Consider the following 16,943-nt stretch of genomic DNA (forward strand, 5'->3'; position numbering starts at 1 on the left):
TGCACAGTCCATGTAGCTGATAAATACAAACGTGAGACATTTGCTATACTTTTATACTGTGCCCAATACAGTGATACCCAAATTGAATGTGCTTCTTATAGTTATAAAGATCTGGTAACAGCAGTAACAAATATCACAGCCTGTCTGCTGATACAGTTGGCTCTGTGGTGATGTCATTCACTGTGGAATCCAGGGGCAATATATCTTGAAGAATAAGACCAAATACAACACTGCAACATAAAAATAGCTTTTGGAAATCGATTAGCAGAAAAAATTCTGGCATATATTTTAGTGCATTTTTAAGGTTTGGCAAACTGCCAAGTCTCATGAATGATTCTGGAAAAGATTGAGGTAATTTACATGCAAGTCATGGTACCTTCAAATTTCATGAAACTTCTATTAAATATTTTGCAAGATTTTCATAATAAGGTTTGAAATCCACTGTAGAGTTAAACCTATCCAAAGAGAATTTTTGGCTGTTAGGTACAAATTGAAATTATTAAAAAACAAACAAACAAACAAATTCTTGGCAAGTGTTCAATGTGGGGTTTTCACTTTCTTATGGTGGTACAGGCCTTTCTTTCATAATATCTATCGTTTGAAATATGTGAAGTATTTCCCTTGGGCAGTGTTGCTGTAAATAAAATGTAAAGACTTTATTTTTCACAAAGATTATGACTAGCAAGCTCTAAACTGTGATGGACAGGAGTGTTCTCAAAGATTTGACTCACTGACTTTATTTTTTCTTTGACTCAACTATAGCAAAATATTTCAAATATATGCTTTCTTAATTTTGCTTGTTGCATTGTTCTTTTTCTTATATATGTTACTTAACACATGTATGTATATTCTGTTTAATATGAAGTAATGGCAAAATAAGCATTTTCTGATATCTAGAAAATAATAGGGTATCTGTAGTTTTCAACACACAGAAAAATAAAAGGGTAGTTGAATATTGGGGGGAAAAACAGTGGTTTATGCCTAAAAAGGTCTTCTGACCTACTGAATGTACAATGGACCTCTTTGGCAACTCATTTTGACAAAGTATTAGGTAAAATTATTTATAATCAGTTTTCTTAGCAAAAATAATCAAGGCCTACTATGCTTGCAAATGTCATAAATAGCTAGAGTTTATAAATTTTCTACTAGTAAATACATGGAAGTTAATAACTGACAAGTGATAGTTATTGTTGACTTCAGAAATATTTAGAAAATTGTGGCAAACAAGACAGAGGGAGCGGCTCCTTATTGCTGTAGTACGTAATATATTCACGTGGAGTCTCCCACCATTTTGCTGCAAGAGCAAACAAATGTAATCTGTTAAACTGACTTGGTGGTGTGATGCCAGACTTCAGAAATAGCAGGGGTTATAAACCCAGCTTATGCCTTCTCAAAAGTCAAGCTCTGAAACAGGTGGTGCTGTTTTACCCAGGGAACCATGTGCCATTCTCCACCTGCTATGCTTTTTGTAGAGGTTACAGGGCCTGCTGCTCTGTACATGCTCTGGATCTTTGCTGGTGTGGTTGGTAGGTTCTATATTTTCATCCAGAGGTCCTGTGTTCAGTGTTGAAAGGTACTGTGAAAAGGTGACAAACTTGCAATGGTTATGCTATCTTTCTAACCTCTAATTGGCAGTCTTATCAGATGAATATTTATTTACAGCAATACTAGATCTGTACAAAAATCTGTTGTCATTATCCATATGTGTGGATACATAATATTTTCATATAAATATATAACTTAAACATATATTAATATATCTATAATAAATATCTATAATAAATATTCAGTTTTCAATGAATAGCCTGCTGTCTGCTACCTGTGTTGTCATTAACTCCTTTGAGCCAGTCTGCATGAAGAGAACAGCTCACTTTAAGTTACTTCAGTAGCTGAAGTGGTAAGAACTCTTTCACTGTGAACTTGCAGATCTCGTGTTCAAGTGCCTCTGTTAACTCATGTGACCTTAATGTGTGTGCATGTCATGAGCACATACAGCATTTAAAGTTAGAGAAGCCCTGCTAGTAACTGCTAAAAATCGCCTTCTAAGTTAATTTACATGTTTTGTAGACTACTTTTTGTAATGGTGTATTTTTGAGAGTACTTGGGGGGAATGGGAAGCCAGCTCATTCATAAATAGCATTTAGTAAACGAAATGTATGTGAGTAGGAGGAGAAAGAGTGTGTCAAGGAGAGCAGAAACTTTTCTTGTCAGTGAAGGAAATACCTGTGTGTATGTGCTGCAGATGCAGCAGAACTATTTAATACATATATCCTCATCAACACACCAAAAAAATTGCCCCAACCCCAGGGTTGTTCTTGGAAGAGTTCTTGGTCTTGGTCCCCCTTCAGGTGACCCAGTGGGTCAGAGCCCAGCTAATGAACCATTCAGCTTTTTACCTCTAGGCATGTTTAATACTGCTTTTTACATGGTATTGAAAATGTCACCTCATGACTGGAAAATTCTGTCCTGAGTTATACTGGAGGCTTAGATCTAATTTTTGTTCAGTTATGTTTTCCATAACTGAACATGTAATATTAAGAAGTGTTCTACCCATAATTTTTTCCAATTTTCTTGTTACTTCGTGTAATATTATTGTGTTCTTTGACCTACTTTATTCCTTGAGTTAAACTGTATAGATTTAATTTTTAAGTTATCGCTTCACATGTATTATAGTTAATTACTGGATTCTGAAGTTCTGTTCAACATTACATATTTTCTGGGTTTGAGACTGTATATGAACAAAACAGAGTTATTTATGCCAGTGATACTGTATGAGTTTGATCACTGGGTTACTAAAGATGTTTCAGTGTACGTAACTTGAAGAACAGTATGTTTCTGCTAAAAGTCAAAGACAAATATCCGGTAATTAAGGTAAGGCAGACAATGCTCTATAGGCTGTTCTGCTCAAGACCATTGCAGAGTTACTTAGAAACTTCATGTAATATACCAAGTGTAGCTAAACAAGTTGTTTGAGATTATTTTGTCTGTTAAGGTAATAGCCTCTTAGTCTATAAAATGAGATTTGGCAACAAGACTAATACTTGAAAAATAATCCTGCTTTCAGTTTCAGACTTCAACCAGTTCCATGGACATTCATGTCTTTCTGAAAATCTGAAATGTTTTAAACACATTAATAGATAATGTTGGATACTTCACATACTTTATAAGTGCTCAGTTATTCATAGAATCATAGAATCAACTGGGTTGGAAAAGACCTCTGAGATCAAGTCCAACCCATGATTACTAGACCGTGGCACTAAGTGCCACATTCTGTTTACTTCATTAGGAAACTGTATTTAAAGGCCTGATTTTCTCGTTTGATCTCATGATCCATGTCAGTAGCAGGGAAACCCAGGTTAATTTTCATGTAGATGTGTAAGACTGGTTTCCTGAAGGAACTGAAACCTGTCTGTACCAGCTTACCACATCAGTTAAATTTATTTTGACAGAATATTAGATGGATCAGTATCAGACTATATAAATTTTATTTCTGTCACAGTGGTAATTCCTGCACTATTTGTCCTTGACATTTAGAAGGATTATTACAGTACAGATATCCTTCTGTTCAAGCAGAAATTACTTGTCTTTGAATGCAAAGCTTAATTGAGCTGTGCTGTCCATAGTCCCCAGTAAATGCAGGGATCATGTGGCAGAGCAGAGCAGGCAGTTGTTTGCTCCAATTCTGTTACATTTCCGATAGGGATGTGAGCACAGCTGGTGGAAAATGGTGTTCCTATGTGTCACAGCGAATCCTTTGTCTTGCAGGGCTGTAATCCTCAGAGGACGGGCTCCACTTACGTCTTGCGTCTTGCAACCTTTCAAAGACGCTCAGTCTCGGCTGTTAATTTTTGAGGCTCAGGCTTGTGAAATGCAAAGTGCTTTTGGATGGCTTTGTGAGAGTGTAGGAGAGATGCTTTCACAGGCCAGAAAGCTTTGAATGATAAAGTGCACTTCATTTCAGTATGTAATTTCCTAAACTCTTGTATCTGCAGAGAGCACCTCAAAGCAAGCACGATGCAGGTTCCCATGATACGGAGAGACAGAATGAAGGTCAAGGAGCAGCAGAAATCAACGCAGCAGCTAGCAATACTGGTCAGGTAAATACAGTATTTTGTGTGGTTTTAATGTAATTAAATATTTGAGGTGTATGTTGCTTAATGTGTTGGAATTACCTTACTGTGTTTGCATGCCTACTCCTTTAAAAAATATGTATGTTTTCCTTTTTTCCATCTCTGTCTGGGAAATTTCTTGTATTTACTGGAAGGAAATTTTTTAATAAGGTGAAGTATAAATATTCAATAATGCGGGGAGTGTTTTCCTTTGTTTAAATGATTAATGAGCCTAATGCTTTGAAGGAGATAACAAGAATGGCTATGGGAAATGTATTTTATTGTAGGAGAATTTTAATATTGAAAGTGTGATTTAATTATGGAAAATTGTTTAAATTTTCACTTTAGAAATTACCACTGAAATATCGGTGATTTTTTAAAAAAGAGAAGAACCAAATGGCAGGTTTATCATTAATGTTTCTTTAATACTGTTTTATCTAAAGCTTTGAAACTATAGTATCAATGAGATAATCTCCTCGAAATAGGCTGAAGGGTTATTTAAATGCTTCTAAATAATCTTTCATTACTTTCCTATTATTAGTGAAATACAGTAGTGGAATATTTTGAGGTGTACATTAAATTCTTATCTTTTAAAACCAATATTCATCAATATTTATGACTTCTTTCTTTGGCTAAAAATACTTTTATTTATTTACCATGGTCATTCCCCTCATGATTTTCAACTGTAGCTGAGACATTCCCACTAGTAATTTGGGTTCTTAAAACTTCACAATATAGGTTTAATAGCTGAATTCATATGTAAAATATTTTTGCTACTCTAAGGAAGTGGAATTGTTTAAATATTTCTGAAAGTATCTTGTAAAGAAGATGTATCAGAAAGAACTGTGGTTTGGCTAGAATATTTCATGTCATTAAACAGTAAGCACAGCCTGTGATTTTGCTTTTGAAATACATTTGATCACCATTTGGAATTAAATTCTATCATCCATATCTGATTGAGGCTCTGACTCTTAATTCTTATGACAGCTTTATTGTTTGGGAAGAAAAGAGTTCAGTGCTGCTTTGGGGCTGAAAGCATAATGTATTTAAATAATTGATGCATTGTTGCTGTACCATCCATACTCAAAGGATGAATTAAGAGTATTTCTGGACAACGTATTTTACAGAGAAGGAAGAAGGGATTGTCATATCTTGGCAGACTTATGCAAATGGAAGATTCATTCATACTTCACTTGAGGCCTTACGTTGAGGATTTGTAAAATTTTGACTTTTGCCTTATAAAAATGTATAAAACATGCATATTCCTTCCTCCTAGAGGTGGATAGAGCCAGGACACTCTATCTGTGTTAAAACAGCCATCTGGGGATTACTTGCTTTCAGTGCAAGTCCAGATAGAGAAAGGTTTCATGGATTGGGTGGAACATTCATTTCTGATAAACCAGCTGAATATACTTTGAGCAGTCAGTATTCAATGGAGTGAAAAAAAAAGTTTCAACCAAATCATTTGGTTCTAACTGGCAGTCACTGTTAATTGAAACACTGCCAATTGAATCCAGGATTTTTCAGAATTCAGGTGTATCCTTTTCTGCACCATCTTTCAGCTGTCTTCTCTTTTCTGTTACACTCATTACCCTCATGCCTAAGTAAAATTATTTTCAAACCTTTGTTTTGCAAGATTCATAAAGGAATTGATTCCGATTGTCCATCTTGTTAAGAAAATATGTCACAAACCAGGTAAAATTGCCAAATTGACAGGGTAGATAGAAAGCCTGGTAAAACAATGAGTTAAAGACCATAAAGTATAAAAGGAGAAAACAAGATGAAGTAGAGAGGAGAAGATTTTGAAAGAGAAGGTTCTACACAGGAATGGTCCGCGCAACATTTCCTTGTTATTTCCCATTTTCTTACATGAATGCCCACACCTTCCATTATTTCTTTCACATTAGTTTTTAGTCACCAATAAGAAATGCAGTTACACTTCATTGGGCATCCTGGCAACCTCCAAGTAGCAAGGCCGCATGATGGCTCTGAAAGAAATAGCTATCTGAAATGAAGTTGATACAGTTTGAGGGAAACAATAGAATAATTAGGCTATTTCTGTCTACACTGTGGTGCATTTTAGGAGGTAGTGCTCCAAACCTGTGTCATTTTTACGATCTTGGATCATGCTGAGCTTAATAATGGAGAATTCTGCCATGTACATTATGTTGAACCTGTAATCCTCTGAATGTAGTTTGAGGTCAAGGTGATACAAAGGGATTGCTCTGTGTAAAAATCTGGGAATTCATTCCCATATTCTTAGCACTGCATGTTATTTAAGTGAATAATTGAGAAAATCCATTCATTCTAAGCTTTCAGATTTTGATTTTTTCCCATAGTCAACAGAGAAAATAAGGGCTTGTTTACATAGGAAATATATATTGGAATCAATTGTGTGAATTTAAATCATTCCAGTTATACTTATGTAGCATAATACTTCTGGAACCTGCATCAAATCTTCTGCATTCAAATGGGAGAGTGAAATGAGTATAATAATGTGTGTTTTCATACTCACTATAGCTAGATTCTTTTCTGTCTATACAAACATAGCATTAAGTTATTCCTACCTTTTATTTATAGTCTCTTTCAACTTCACATTTAAGATGTTGAACGGTATGAACAGCTAATACTCAGAAGAGAATATTCTTCTTTATGGTGCGCATAGAAAACACAGAAATTATTTTGAAGTGTCTTCCATGGAGTTTTCTTCTGTGTTTTTGTGGGGGTTTTTTGAAAAAAAGTAATATTCGTAGATCCATATAGTTTGAAAACATTGTTTTGCAAATAAGGGCAATAATTTCATGAACAGATCTTAGCCTTTTTTAGAGGATCAAAGAAAGACTGGTGACTACCTGAGTAAAACAGTGTTCTGATACTAAATACTAAAAGTGTTCCCTAAACAAATATGTTTTTGAATTCCTCAAAGCAAATGAGAAGAGAGTGACATAGCAAGGGACAGGGACAGGAAGCAGAGAAAGAAATAAAACAACAGCAAATAATTACTCAACCACTCACAATTTGCTTTTGATATTGACAAATTCAAACGGAGTCACTCCTTGTCCAGATGAATCTCTTGGTACTAGACAGTTCTTGCATATCCGGTTTTGTTCTGAAGAAATACAGACCTATTCCACTACATAAGAAGACATAAAAATTGAGGCTGGTTTTTTTCACTGTGTAAAAATTATTATTCAGATTTGTTGCAAAGTCCACTCCTCACACATGGTGAAAATAGTAATTATAAATCAGTTCCATTAAAAGTACAATTCTGTTGAGACTAACTTGCAGGAAAAGTGGTTAATAAAAATAGATTTAACAGTGACTTCTTAAGTTATGTTAGGATAGAGAGGACCCAAATCAACAGAAGTTGACATTTCATTACTGTCAGTACAATTCATCCAGTGCTGAAACTGAATTAGGCGGTTGTTTTTTTTACTCAGACTTTGTTTTATACTAAGTTGTTGTTTGAATTTGTAGGGTTCTGCTGCTCGAATGGACCACGAGACAGCCAGTGTTATGAGCTCTAGTAGTAACTATTCTGTTCCTCGCAGACTGACAAGTCATCTGGGTACCAAGGTAACCGAAGATTACAAACCACAGGTCGCTAATGCTACATTTTTACTAATACAATAACCTCATTGTTTCTGCTAGTAGTACTAATATTAGCTGAACGATCTATACATACATAGCAATTTTATTAAGTTAAAATTTTAGGATACTTTTCAAATATGTGCACAGAAATTCCTTTTTTTTTTAACTTGTTGATGATCAGTTAAGAGTTGTTACAGTAAGGAACAAATGAATCCTAGAAGTTACTGGAATATCTAAAAAGCTTGTCATGTTGATTTATAATCAGTGATGAAAATTAACCTTTTTCAGAGCACTTCTTCAAATAATTTTGCAGAGTACAAATCCACAAAAAAAATCCAGTTGCTGAGAAATAAAATGGACCAAAAAAAATTATGTAAGCCCTTCACAAGTGTCTGTCTACAAAAGACTGCAGTCAGAAGTATATAAGGGGAAGAAAAATGCAAATTCATGAACCACCAGATCTCATACTGCCTCTGGAATCAGCAGCAGTGTGGATACTATGGATGGTGTGCTGAGCCCAGTCTTCTAGGAAGCCAGACCTATTAGCTTGACATAGTATTAATTACTTTGGACCTTAAAAAAAGCATTATAATGTTGTGATTTCAGTCCTGCATGTCCCAAATGGAGGTGATATCAGCTCGTCTGTCTGTCTGAGAGTATTTTCACTGCAAACTGTAGAAGTCCCCAAAGCTAACAAACAGTGGGAAAGCCTTGAAGGCAGGTAGTGGGATTCAGTGTGGAAGGATACAGGCAAAGAAATGGGTTGAACCGAGTGTGCTGTGGGGTAGGAAATGTTTAATATTAATGTCTGAGCAGAAGGGAAAGTGGCTGAGATTCTAAATAGAAGAATGTTTTTACAGATGCAGAAAGATGAGTCCGTAGGCAGTGTGTGTATACAGAGAGAGACAAACAGATTTTAGTTTTTCCTATGATGTATTTGTTGCAGCCTGGAAGCCTGATGTTCGTGACTTCTTCAGCTTTATTCTCGGGCAAAAATTTTACCTTTCAAATGCAATTAACACTGCATTGTAGGTGCCAGCTGAAATATCTGCCAAGATAGTTGCATAAAGCAGATTAAATTCACTCTCCTTTAAGAATCAAAGCGGTTTGTTTTAATGCTATATTTGATTTTTCCCAGACCAGGAAGATAGGGTCTCCAAATTGGGATGCTACACTGTCACAAAATTGGCTCCTATTTCAGTGAGTTTTGCATGTGATCATACAGTTTCACAGATTCTGAGATTTCTGTTGCCTCAACAATCCTATAGTGTTTAGAGAAATACATGTTACCAGACTTGCTGCTTAGTCTACTTGCTGCTATTCATTTTTTTATAACTCAGTGTGTGTACTCATCTTCAGGCACATTTGAATTGTCACTGAAGATACCAAATAAAATCATTCACGGATAGGGTAACTAGTACAAATGTCTTGTTATTAGTAGAAAACTTTGGCTAATGCTCCAAAGCCTCATTTCTTCCTTAATCAGTATATTCTAAAGAAACATACACGCTGCAACTTCACAATTCCCTTTGACAGATTCTTTATGTTGTGTTTTGACTTTGAATGTTCCTGTTTATCTTGGCTTTAGGAGTTTGGAGTTTCTAGGTAGTATCTAAGATCATTTTCTACATCCTGTTATTCTACTAAAAGTTGACTAGAAGAATCAAATGCATTTCTTGATTGAAAGCTATTACTGAAGAGTGGGAATACAAACTAAATAGTGCTTTGACCACAATATTACGTGACAGCCAAGGGAATCACTGAAAAATTGCTATTTTTAATGAGAAATTTGGTTACTCCAAGTTAAAAGGGTAATGCTGGGTTTTCATGGCTTAATTTATTTGGACAAATGCTCAGTATTTTGTATACATTAAATAAGCATTTGTTTGCTTTATTGGTTTTTAATCCCTGTAGATTTGAAAAAGTATTAACTCTTAGTGTTGCATTTGTTGTAAATAGTCTGGTCTATATACAAGTCAATCTCCTAACAAAAAATTTTCAGTTAGTCTGAAGTATTTTAAAGGAAAACTTTAAATACAGTGGATGTCAGATTTTTTAAACATAATGTAAACTAAAAATTTCTGTAATAATTCGTATCCTTTGTCTAGAATCATTGTATTTAATACCACATAGCATAGTTTTTCACCAAAGAACATGTTTATAATAAAGTGTGATTCATACAGAACATAGTTTTTTAAAGACAAATTTAATTTTAAAGACATTTTGGTTTTCCCAAACTGAAACACTTTCATTAGTATGTTTGTTTAATCTTTTTGTACAATGGAAATCTGGAAGTTTTTGTTATTGATCTTGTAGATCAATACAGTTACACACAACTACCACTCACTTCCAGCCACTTAACCACTAAGTGACATTTATTAAGCTTATGAATGCTGAAGTAGTAAGAGAGTTTAATTCTTTCTAAATAGCACAATTTTTTCCACCATTAAATATGATTTTTTTTGCTCATATGTACCATTCAGACTTCATTTTAATTTATTGTGTGTTTTTAAAACGTAACTGTATTTTTAAAATCATTTGACCTGCAGGTGGAAATGGTGTATTCATTGTTATCAATGCTTGGTACTCATGATAAAGATGACATGTCAAGAACATTGCTAGCAATGTCTAGCTCCCAGGACAGCTGCATAGCCATGCGTCAGTCTGGATGTCTTCCTCTCCTCATCCAGCTTTTACATGGCAACGATAAAGACTCTGTCTTGTTAGGAAACTCTCGTGGTAGTAAAGAGGCCCGTGCCAGAGCCAGCGCTGCACTGCATAACATCATTCACTCCCAGCCTGATGATAAGCGAGGCAGACGGGAAATCCGTGTGCTCCATCTTTTGGAGCAGATCCGTGCTTACTGTGAAACGTGTTGGGAATGGCAGGAGGCGCATGAACAAGGCATGGACCAGGACAAAAACCCAAGTAGGTTCTGCAAGACATATAAAAACATTTCAAGGATATATTGAAAAGCGTGAATTTACAGAAAGTACAACTTTAATCTGACTTCTTGTTGAATATATGCAAGTTTTATTATACATATATGTGTGTGACTGTATTTTACTTTTTTTAAAGTGGAATTAGTGTTAGGAAATAGTATGTATTACAGATATAATACCCTATTTATATACTTTTTATTTAAATCATAGACCTTGGTGTGCTTTCAAGGTAGTAATTCTAGTAGTTTATATTTGTGATCTCTAGATTAATACTGAATGTGTACTCATTTAGTTTTACATTTTAATGGATAAACAATCCCAATTGCTTTCAATGCAGATGTATCCAGGAGATAACACATTCCATTTGGGAGAGGGGCAGAGAGCACAAATGAAACAATCCATTCAATGTAATATTAGCCATTATTTATAATGTTGTGTGTAAGAAATAGTTGGGTTAAAAAATATGAAAAATGCGACATTGTAAATGAATAGGATTTTTCTCAGGGAGCAGTTGGGATAAAAAAAAAAGATTTAGCCTTCTGAATTGCTTAGGTGCTTCTCTGAATTGAGGACATTCCGCAGGTGTCCATGGCAATTGTACTACTAAAATCAGGGGCTGCTTCCTGTATGCTAGAGTTCACCACAAGAACAGTTTAGCAGGAGTGGGGCTCAGAACAAGATGTATCAATACCATTTCTGCGTTATCTATAATCTATCTCACAAAAACTTGAACTTAAAAACTTCTAGGTTATGAAACAAGGTGTTCAATTAACCATTCGTAATGTCATATAACACCCAGAAAACCAGCTTCAGATTATGTGGCATATTATATAATGCCACCAGAATATTTAACCATATTGATTTGCTTCACAAAGATTATTAGTTTTTAAGAATAACAAGGTAATATTTTTGTACTGCAAGTCATATTTCTTACTCCACACATGGATCAGGATTCTCCCTGATTTGTGTTTCAGCATCAAATACAGTACGCACTTTTCTTGGTAACATTCTTAACTAATTGTCTGTTCATGGATTACTGGGAAGATACAAACCCTGAACAAAACTGCAGTTGATTTGTTTTTAAGATTAGATTGGCTTTAGAAAACTTACTATTAGATAAAATCACATAGGAAATACTAACTGTTACCTGTTTCTGGATCAGTGCCTGCTCCAGTGGATCATCAGATTTGTCCTGCAGTGTGTGTTCTGATGAAACTCTCATTTGATGAAGAACACAGGCATGCAATGAATGAGCTTGGTAAGATCAGATGTATTTCTCTGACTTCCTTTGAGAAGCTTCCTGGAAACTCTTAACGTTCCTTGTGTTCCTCACTGGATATATGGCTTTATTTTTTTTCTAGTAGTTTAAAGACATAATCAGTTCATTTGTGTCAGATGTAAGTGATGAATGCAGTTTAAATTAACTACACCATTTCCTAGTGGATAAATTATGCCAGTTACTGGGTTTTCTGGCATGAACTATGAATTTTTGAAGACTAGTATTATTATGGAAATACTTGCAATTTTAGAACTATTGGACTCACAATGGAGACTACTTCCCAGGGTGGGAAGTTTTTTGTTGCTGTTTTGGTGAGGTCTTTTTGTCCTGCATTGGTTCTTGCTTGACAGCCTGAATTTTTTAGTCCGTTCTGAGTAAGTTTTGTGCATGCAATTTTCCTTAATTTGCCACTTATCATTATCAAGGAAAATACTGTATGAATTCTTCTCAGAAAATAATATGCAGTGATAATAATTAAATGGATAATCTTTCAGATTTACTAAATAGACTTATATGTATCTGGTGCAAGTTTGTCAGGATTTTGGCTGGGTGGAATTGAAAAATGAGTGTGCTTCTTGCTTCTCATAATTCCTCCTGCTTCCATTTTGCCCTGAAATCCCAATGTCATGCTGCCTTATCTTTTAGCTGCTGCTAAGCACAGGATTCAAGATCCAGAGGTAGCATTTAACAATTTATGTACCTTTTTGAGCATTGTGGGTTTCAGATGTTTGAGATTTGTTCTGTACCTAAAAATGCAGTTTGTTCCTCGGTATGTATGAACTGTACTTAAGATACTGGAGTACAGATATTATTCCTTTTCTTAACTTTTTTTTTCCAAAGGAGGTTTGCAGGCCATTGCTGAACTGTTGCAAGTGGATTGTGAAATGTATGGACTCACAAATGATCACTATAGTGTTACTTTGAGGAGGTATGCTGGAATGGCTCTGACAAACTTGACTTTTGGAGATGTGGCAAACAAGGTAAGGGCAGAATTGTAAACATGCAATAATTTCAGTTCACAGTTACGTTTGAATTACAGTTCTCAATACAGGTGATAAATCTCCAGGACAGGATATTGAGTTTGAGCTCAAGGCAGAAGTTAAAAATACATCTGTCATTCCATCCTGTTCCTGACAGCACCACAAACTGAATGTTGTATCACTCAAGTATAGTATTGGCTCCCATATAAAATTAAATAACTTTTAGTTTGTCACTGAGAATCAGGATTTTGTCTATTGGCTTGACTTTTCTATGAGCACTAGGTTAATATGACACATAATGATTTCAGTGACTCCTTGTTTTCTGAGGATATTGAACTAAAACTGCTAATTGAGTCAGATTTTCTAAAGTTGTCAGTTATTTAACAATACTATAACTTCTAGTGAAATTTTTCAAACCTCTTCAGGCTGGAGCTTGCTTTTAAATATTTGCAGCATATCTGGCTCATGCTGGGCACTACTTCAGTCATTATAAGGGAAAATTGATTCTCCAGTTTCTGACAAGAACCTGTCTTTCAAAAGATAGAAAGATCCAATAAATCCTTGCCCCAGGTAAAAAAAAAACTTCATACTGAGAAGACTTATCTTTCTGCTCTAGAATGAAGATATTTCAGGAGTGAATGGAAATAACAGGCTTCAGAGAACTCTAGTTTTGTTCCAAGTTTTAGACAAAAGTAAATTATAAATCCTTGCTGCAAAACAAATTGCTTCACAAATATTGGCTCTTTACATCATCCAGTCACTAACTGCTACAGGCTACTGGGTTTATAGCATAAACTGAACTACTCTGAGTTGTAAATGCATACGTTGTCCATCTGAGAAGTAGTACACTTCGGGTGCATACTGCTTGGAATAATTTTGTGAATTATCAGAAATTATTTCAAAGCCTTGCAGCTTCTTAGTTACATTATGCTTAAAAAAGTCATTCTTCAAATGTCAGAAATGTTATGTCAGTTTTAAATACTCATTTTTCAAACTATGTTTATTTCAAAAGAAAAAATGTGATTGTGAGACTTGCTAGGCAGTAGGTATCTTATCTGGTGCATAGTAAAGAAGACTTCTAAGGTAGTAAAGTTGCAGATCATGTCCTAGACCTGTGGTAAAAAATACAAGAATTTAGCACAATTTTATCACTTATGTATTGAAACTGATAGTTACATTAATTTTTAGTAGTTGTAAAACAAATATTTATTGTTGGCAACATCTCTTAGGAAGCTATTATTAAACTTCAGCTATAATTTGCTTAAAATATCAAAACATTGTGCAGAAGCAAGCCCCCTTTCCTGTCATTTAATACTATTCACTTTCTTTTTTCTTCCAATTCATAACAGGCTACGTTGTGTTCCATGAAGGGCTGCATGAGAGCTCTTGTAGCCCAACTGAAATCTGAAAGTGAAGACTTACAGCAGGTAAGATTCTTTTGAGATTAAATACTTCTTTTGTTGTCTTGTTTGCCTTAACAATGATGCAATGTTTGTACTTTTACTCATTTCACCAATTATGACGCACATTCTCCTTGTAAAAATCCTTACCTATGGGGTCATGTTCTGGGGACTTTTTGGGTTTTGATTTTTTAATTGTAACATATAGGCAATAAAACTTACTTTTTATGACCCTGATCTGTTAGTGGAAGTCCACTTCTAAAGGTAAGTTTGAGAGATCTTAATGTGTTCAGTGTGATACCTGAGTGTCTATTCTAATGGCTCCTGCTGTGTAAAGAAAACAGCTTGAAAATAAAGTCTTTAGGAAGTGCTGAGGGTGATCCTGAAAGTTGAGAGCACAGCAGTGTTCTTCATTGGTATGGCACTTGTTTTAAGTCATTAAATATTAAATTATAATCAATTTTAATTAATGCATATTGTAAACAAACTGGAATAGGTCTTTTAAAGGAAGCCCTTTTTTCCTTGCAGTCTGAGTGAATCATCAGATAAAAAGACCAATTTTAAGTAAAATTGACTTTATTTCTTAAAACACTGTTCACAAAAAATTCTCTCCACTACAGGAGGAACTGACTAGTTAAGATTGAGAAAAATATTAGAATTACGATAAAGGTTATTGGTAAACTTTGATATTGGTATACTCTGGCATCCCCAGACCAGGACTTCTGGACTGACCTGCCTCAGTCCAAAGGGTGCAGATTGTATTCTGCTTACAAAAGGCACAGTGTATTTAAAAAGACTTCAAAGAGCTTTATAAACATCAGTCAAAGTAGTCATACAGGAAAATGTGAGACAGGAAAATGTTATTATTCTATTTTCCAAGCAGAAAATACTGTATAAATCTCCCCTGAGATAACATAACTCTTATACAGACAGAAGAGTAGAGAAAAAATCAGAATTTTTTGGACAAGATTTTCAACTCGTGGAAAGCAGGAAACCTGATTTCAGATCTCTGTTTTAGGTACCCACACACAAAAGCCAGTACCTCTGATCAAACTTCATAACAGTCTAGCAGGCAACACAACAAAAAGCAGATTTTAGCGAAGTTTAGTTCAGTAGCTTAACATGACTACTGTTAATTAGTCATAGCATTTAAAAAGTCCCAGGAGGAAAGTCTGATAGCCTGCTAAAGAAGTAGCTACCTTGAGATGCATTATTTTTCTTTCACATTTTGCAGGTCATTGCAAGTGTGTTGAGGAATTTGTCCTGGCGAGCAGATGTGAATAGTAAAAAGACACTCAGAGAAGTTGGAAGTGTGAAAGCATTGATGGAATGTGCTTTAGAAGTTAAGAAGGTATCCTCCATAAGTGATTGAAATAAATTTCTGAGAGATTGTATGTATTTTACACAAAACACAAATACTGTCCTTTTTTGATGAAAATGATTGGTCAAACATTTGATGTGGTTCAGGTAACTTGTTTTGAAGAAGAGCGGATTTGAGTTGACATAGCAGCAGACCACACTGTAGCAATGGCATCTCAAAACTACTGCTGTTGATTTAATTTTACTTATGAGGGTTGACAGCTTTTGCTTTTCAGTTTCATGAGCTGTTCTGTTGAATAGCCTTTTTTATAATTTTGCCATTTAATAAAACCTCTTTTGAGATAGTGAATAGATAACTGCCAGTTCTGTAATTTTCTATATAGATTTTTGGTATCTGGAAGGGATTATATTCCATCCCAGAGTCTCCTGCCAGCTAGTCTTCAAGCCATTTCTATCATTGTGGCAGCAAAGAAGTATTGTGACACATATTTCTGAAACCTCTGGGGCAGAAAATATCAAATACACAGCTGAAGGAAGGAGCAAAGTGAACAAAAAACCAGAAATCTACTTTACCACCCCAGAAAGCAGAAACTGGAACACACACACAGCTCCTTGAAGCTAACTTAATGTATTTCTGAGAGCTTGTGGTCAACAGCTGAAAACTTCCCTCATTCTGTCATTTTGCTGTCTTCCTAGGAATCCACCCTGAAAAGTGTTCTGAGTGCCTTATGGAATCTGTCAGCACACTGTACTGGGAACAAAGCTGATATATGTGCTGTCGATGGTGCTCTTGCATTTCTGGTCGGCACACTGACGTACCGGAGCCAAACAAACACTTTAGCCATCATAGAAAGTGGAGGTGGAATATTAAGAAATGTTTCTAGCTTAATTGCTACTAATGAGGACCATAGGTAGGTATACTTCTGAAAATCTTCAGTGGTTTCACACGTGTATTTAATAGCCATAGTTTCTATGACCGAGCCTTAATATGAATGCATGTATTAAGCATAGTAATTAAGCACAGTTAATTTTTAATACCCTTGATAAGGCAGGCATTTCACTTACATAACAGGAATATGCAAACAGATTAATAGCTGCTGCTTGTTTAATGATGAATGTACTAAAATAATGTACTAAAAGCTAACTATTCACGTTTGTAATAGAATTTGGTTAGCATTCAGATGAAAGCTAGTGGAAATATGAGATAAATCTGCACTGGAGAATTCATGATTATCCTTTCTAAGGGCAAGACTCGCCTCTAGAATAATAGGTTTTTGTTTTGTCTCCTATGCTTTTGAAATGCCACTTACAGATGTTTGTTT

General features: G+C 35.1%; 1 protein-coding gene across 7 annotated transcripts in view; it reads left to right on the plus strand.

Moving 5' to 3' along the window:
• Window positions 1–16,943, plus strand: part of APC (APC, WNT signaling pathway regulator) — a 97,001-nt gene that overhangs the window by 67,358 nt on the left and 12,700 nt on the right. For 5 of the 7 annotated variants that reach the window (XM_027671163.1, XM_027671164.1, XM_027671162.1 and 2 more), the window contains 8 exons: window positions 3,993–4,097; window positions 7,587–7,709; window positions 10,250–10,628; window positions 11,805–11,900; window positions 12,762–12,901; window positions 14,251–14,328; window positions 15,536–15,652; window positions 16,318–16,532. In XM_027671163.1, the coding sequence (XP_027526964.1) occupies window positions 3,993–4,097; window positions 7,587–7,709; window positions 10,250–10,628; window positions 11,805–11,900; window positions 12,762–12,901; window positions 14,251–14,328; window positions 15,536–15,652; window positions 16,318–16,532 (1,253 nt within the window). The remainder of the gene's footprint in view (window positions 1–3,992; window positions 4,098–7,586; window positions 7,710–10,249; window positions 10,629–11,804; window positions 11,901–12,761; window positions 12,902–14,250; window positions 14,329–15,535; window positions 15,653–16,317; window positions 16,533–16,943) is intronic. The other 2 variants (XM_027671166.1, XM_027671168.1) reach the window with 1 other exon arrangement.

The sequence above is a fragment of the Neopelma chrysocephalum genome, unplaced genomic scaffold (genome assembly GCF_003984885.1).
Source record: "Neopelma chrysocephalum unplaced genomic scaffold, ASM398488v2 Primary Assembly neopelma1_97034, whole genome shotgun sequence".
NCBI lineage: Eukaryota > Metazoa > Chordata > Aves > Passeriformes > Pipridae > Neopelma > Neopelma chrysocephalum.